The sequence below is a fragment of the Elaeis guineensis genome, chromosome 2 (genome assembly GCF_000442705.2).
Source record: "Elaeis guineensis isolate ETL-2024a chromosome 2, EG11, whole genome shotgun sequence".
NCBI classification, from domain to species: Eukaryota; Viridiplantae; Streptophyta; class Magnoliopsida; order Arecales; family Arecaceae; genus Elaeis; species Elaeis guineensis.
Genome location: NC_025994.2, coordinates 112,332,616 through 112,336,892, shown reverse-complemented (window position 1 = coordinate 112,336,892; position 4,277 = coordinate 112,332,616). Strand labels below are relative to the sequence as shown.

Below are 4,277 nucleotides of genomic sequence, written 5' to 3'. Positions count from 1 at the left end.
CATTTTTTTTTCTTTTAAAAAAAATAAAAAACCTTCAGAGTGAGCTAAAGAAGGATCAGTCCGCAGTGCAACGTCCAATATTGAATCATTGTCCACCAACCGTCCTCATACCGGCGTTAGATGCTAACAAAATAGAAGTGACAGAAAGGCAAAGAAAACTACGGTTTTCTGCCCCCAACCTTTGTCAGGGCACAACCCATCGGGGCCATCCAATCTTTCATAACCACTTTTTCGCAGAGCGCATGGTCGACCAAGATATGGCTATTTTTTTTCTTCCGTATTCACGCTTTGCAGAAAGGCTACGAGAAAGAACAGAGAGGCTGGTGGTGGGGAGGATGCCAATAAAACTGGTTGGCCTTCCCACGAAAACAAAGAAAAATATTGAAAAGGGGCGACCCCATGGATCCTTACATTTGTCCTCTCCGCTCGGATTCCAAAGTCACATTCTAACCCACTTTAATTCAAAAAAAAAAACTGCACGCGAGAAAACACGAGCCGTGATTTAGTGTTGGTTCCAGCTAGTAAGGATACTGCTCGCCATGATCATAGCCATCAATCAATTCGATCAGGATTGTTTAACGGCTATGATTATCATGACTTTGGCTTCTATGTTCAGAACAACATACCAAACGTGAGTCACCCACATGCGAGCACGGTCCCCCTCTCTTTCTCTCCACCTTCCAGCAGACCGCGTTACCCCAGGATTTCTTTTGCTTTTGAAATCTTTGGCCCGCTGCGCTCGTATAAATACCTATCCTTTATCTTCTCCCTAAGCTTTTCCTCTCCCCTTTTTCTTCTTTCTCTCTCTCTCTCCCCCTCCCTCCCCCCACCCCAAGTACCACATTTAGGTTGAAGATCTCCTGGTGGACAGAAGAGGCTAAAGAACTTGAGGTTTATGGTTTGTGAAATCTATCTTGAGGTTAGATTTCTAGTTTCTATGTCCCCTCCTTTTTATCTTCTTGGAGATTTTTTTTTTTTTTTTGCTTTTGTTATCTCCAATTTTCATTTCCAAGTTAGATCTCATCTTGCTATCATTTTTTTTATAAACTTTGTCATTGATGATGGAGTTTTTCTATGGTAAGTTGGTAACATGCTGATGGAGCAGTATTCTGCCAATGTGAACATATATGGGACACAATATATCCATAAGGGGGCATATTTCCACCCAGTAACTTTTGTTTATTTCCATCCACTACAATGTTCTGTCCATCAGGGGACAGTGACTTCACACCAATAAGGTGACATATCTTCAGTCCTTCGCCCACCATTATTTCATCCGTGGTTACATATGAGGATATGGTTAGGAATATTTGATGTCCCCCTTAGCCTTGTGAATTAATGTAGCCATCCCTTAAGTCTTCGGTATTGTCTGTGCACTGTGTTAACAGAACAAAAGACAGAAATAAAGTCTGTAATATTAGTGAAAGCCACAGATCTACCCTTTGGCATTTTGCTACTGTTGCCTAGAATTAGATGCACAAAGGAGGAATATTTTATAGGTCCCTTCACTAATCACTGTTCCTTGTTAGGCTTTAATATAATATAAGGTAGCAACGCATGTTCCGCTTTTTAATTGCGGTGGAAATTCCCATTCGCTAATTGACTAAAAAGCCCTTCCAATATTAAATACCTCAAGGCTATTTTCGAACTTTAGTACAAAACCCTGGCAATTATTTCACATTAAAAACTTTGGCCAGAAATAGAAACAAAATAATGGTGTGGTAATCAAAGTTGTCTCCACCTTGCGAGTACATGCCATATAATGACTACACCCTGATTTACCTCAGAGTTTGTTACTTGTATGGAGTTACCTTGCCAATTTCCCAGAACAACCTTTTATTTTTTTTTTGTTTTGAAACGTTACCCATGTGAGTAAAGAAGTAGAAATTTCCATTGTCCAGTCCACACATGGCCAGAAGTACTGAACCAAGTATCCAGCTTTTAATACAAACAAGGAGCCATGTGGGTGGTGGGCTTCCAACTCCAACCCAGGAGTTAAATATGCCCCCTCCGCAACGTTCACTGGACCCTTCGGTCGGTGTGGCCATTATAATTATCATTGATCACCAAGGACTAAAAGCTATCCATCTTTATTTGCGAGTTGCTATTGACCTCTGCTCTGGAGTTTGAATTTTGAATTCTTCTTTGAAATGTGTGTCCGTGTCTAGTGTGGTGTAGCGTCTAATACTACCTATTTGTTCCTTCTTCGTTTCATCAGTTGTGAAGGAAGGGGGGTTCTTTCAAGCTTGGAGCTCTAGAAGCAATGCCGAGGTCGAGGTAAAGATTGGGTTAATTGTTGCAGAACATGCGAGAATAATCTTAGAATCATATAATGGATTTGAATTATGATTTGTTTGGTGCAGAGGGTCAGAGATGCCGCAGCGGCAATCGCCACGGGCGCCGCTTCATCTGAAGACAACTGCCTGCTCTGAGGCCAATGGCGTTCACCGCCACATGGTGGACCGAAGTCCGAAGCTGGAGGACCGGCGCTCGCCTCGCAGCCCCCTCCATGAGGTATGCCTCGTGGCTGCCTTTCGTCAATGTTTGTTCCCTGCTCTCTGTGACTTGTCTAAGCTTGCTTGTTCGTGATATGCAGAAGAAGAGGGGCACCAGGGTGGCGGATTTAGAGACGAAGCTCACCCGAGCCCAGGAGGAGCTCAAGAAGCTAAGGGAGCAGCTGGCCTCCACCGAGGCCGCCAAAAAGGAAGCCCAGGAAGCACTTGAGGAAGCCAAGAAACGAATCCCGGCCGCTGCCACCTCCCCCCAAGACTCAGAAGAAGAGAAGCCTCCTCTTCCCTTAAAAGAAGAGACCGAGACTACCACTCAACCCCTGGATTCTCAAGAGAAGAGTGAGCAGACGGTGGAGAAGGAATTGCTGGAGTCCAAATCCGAGGAGGAAAGCGTCAACTCCCCTGCTACTGATGTTTTTGAAGTAGTCTCGCCAGCTCCGGTCCCAACTGAGCCGATCGACAAAGAGAACGAGGCTGGGAATATTTATAATGAGAAAGTAGTGGAGGAGAAGGAAGAGGAAGAGACAAAGGCAATGGTGGAGAAAGATGGTGAGATTGAGATGACTGCAACAGAGAAAAAGGAAGTGGGAGAGGATAACAGGCCTATCGAGATCGCCGAGAGTGCAGAGGTATTGGAACTCAAGGCCAAGCTATTGGAGAAGGAGAAAGAACTGGAGAACTTGTCAGCAGAGAATGAGAGCTTTAAGAACAAAGCAGCGGAGGCGTCGGAGAATATGATGGCCGCTGCGAGAGCTAAAGAAGAGGAGCTGGGTGTGAAGCTGGGCTCCGTGGAGGAGGAGCTGAGGGAGAGCCGAACAAAGGCGGAGAGGCTGCAGGAGAAGCTGGAGGCGGTGGAGGGGGCGAGGGTGGCGCTGGAGGCGGAGATGAAGCGGCTGAGGGTGCAGACGGAGCAGTGGCGCAAGGCGGCTGAGGCAGCAGCTGCAGTGATGGCGGCCGGGGAGGGGCCGGGAGTGGAGATGATGGGGGATAGAAAGGTGGCGGAAAGGTGCGGTTCCATGAACAAACACCTTGGTACCGGCGGCGGAGGTTTCGGAGGATGGGGATCGCCTCTGATGGGCGGGGAGATGGATGATGAGGGTATTGGTGGAGGGAAGAGGAGGGGGGCCGGAATTCGAATGTTCGGAGATCTCTGGAAGAAGAAGGGGCAGCAGAAGTAGAGGCGCAGTAGAAGCAGAGTTGCGGAGGTCTCCTCAACCCTTTGGAGAAATCCTCTTCTTTTTCTCTTTGCTTATTATTTTGTTTTGCTACTGTAATGTGTTGTATTGCTTCTGTACTGTTGGTAAGGGCGCAACCAACCAGCCAAGTTGTTTTGGTATCCTGGAGTTGGCTTCGGGAGCTTTGTGAGGTGGAATTAGCTTTGATGTGCTGCTGATCTAAACTAATTTAGCTAATGGAATTGCCACATAATTTAGGATATCTGGTTCTGCAGTGCGGGGAGATGGGAGAGGGAGGGAGAGATTGCGTGGGTGGGACCTTGGCACAGGTTTGCCATCACTGAGGGCTGGTGCTGCTGCCGCTGGGTGTCTGGAGAAAGGCTGGGTATGAGGGGCTGGCTGGTGCCAGAGCTTTTGCATGGTCTGGCTTGCTGGAATCCTGTCTCCACTGATATGTGATTTGTTCTCAAATGGTTGCAGGTTTGGACTTGGTTGGGGATTTCCGGCTTAGCTCTTTTACTCGTGCAATATTGCTCCTGTAGAACCCAACTATCCCTCCTTGAATGTTGTAATGCGCTTCCTTGCTCCTCTT

The 4,277-nt window shown here is 46.9% G+C and overlaps 1 protein-coding gene across 1 annotated transcript; it reads left to right on the top strand.

Annotated features, from left to right (window-relative positions):
* Nucleotides 1–819: 819 nt before the first annotated feature.
* LOC105043872 (interactor of constitutive active ROPs 4) lies at nt 820–3,945 on the top strand. Its single transcript, XM_010921604.4, has 4 exons — nt 820–919; nt 2,219–2,277; nt 2,364–2,514; nt 2,597–3,945. Exons 2-4 carry the CDS (start codon nt 2,264–2,266, stop codon nt 3,686–3,688), a joined length of 1,257 nt encoding a protein of 418 aa, XP_010919906.1. The 5' UTR covers nt 820–919; nt 2,219–2,263; the 3' UTR covers nt 3,689–3,945.
* Nucleotides 3,946–4,277: the final 332 nt, after the last annotated feature.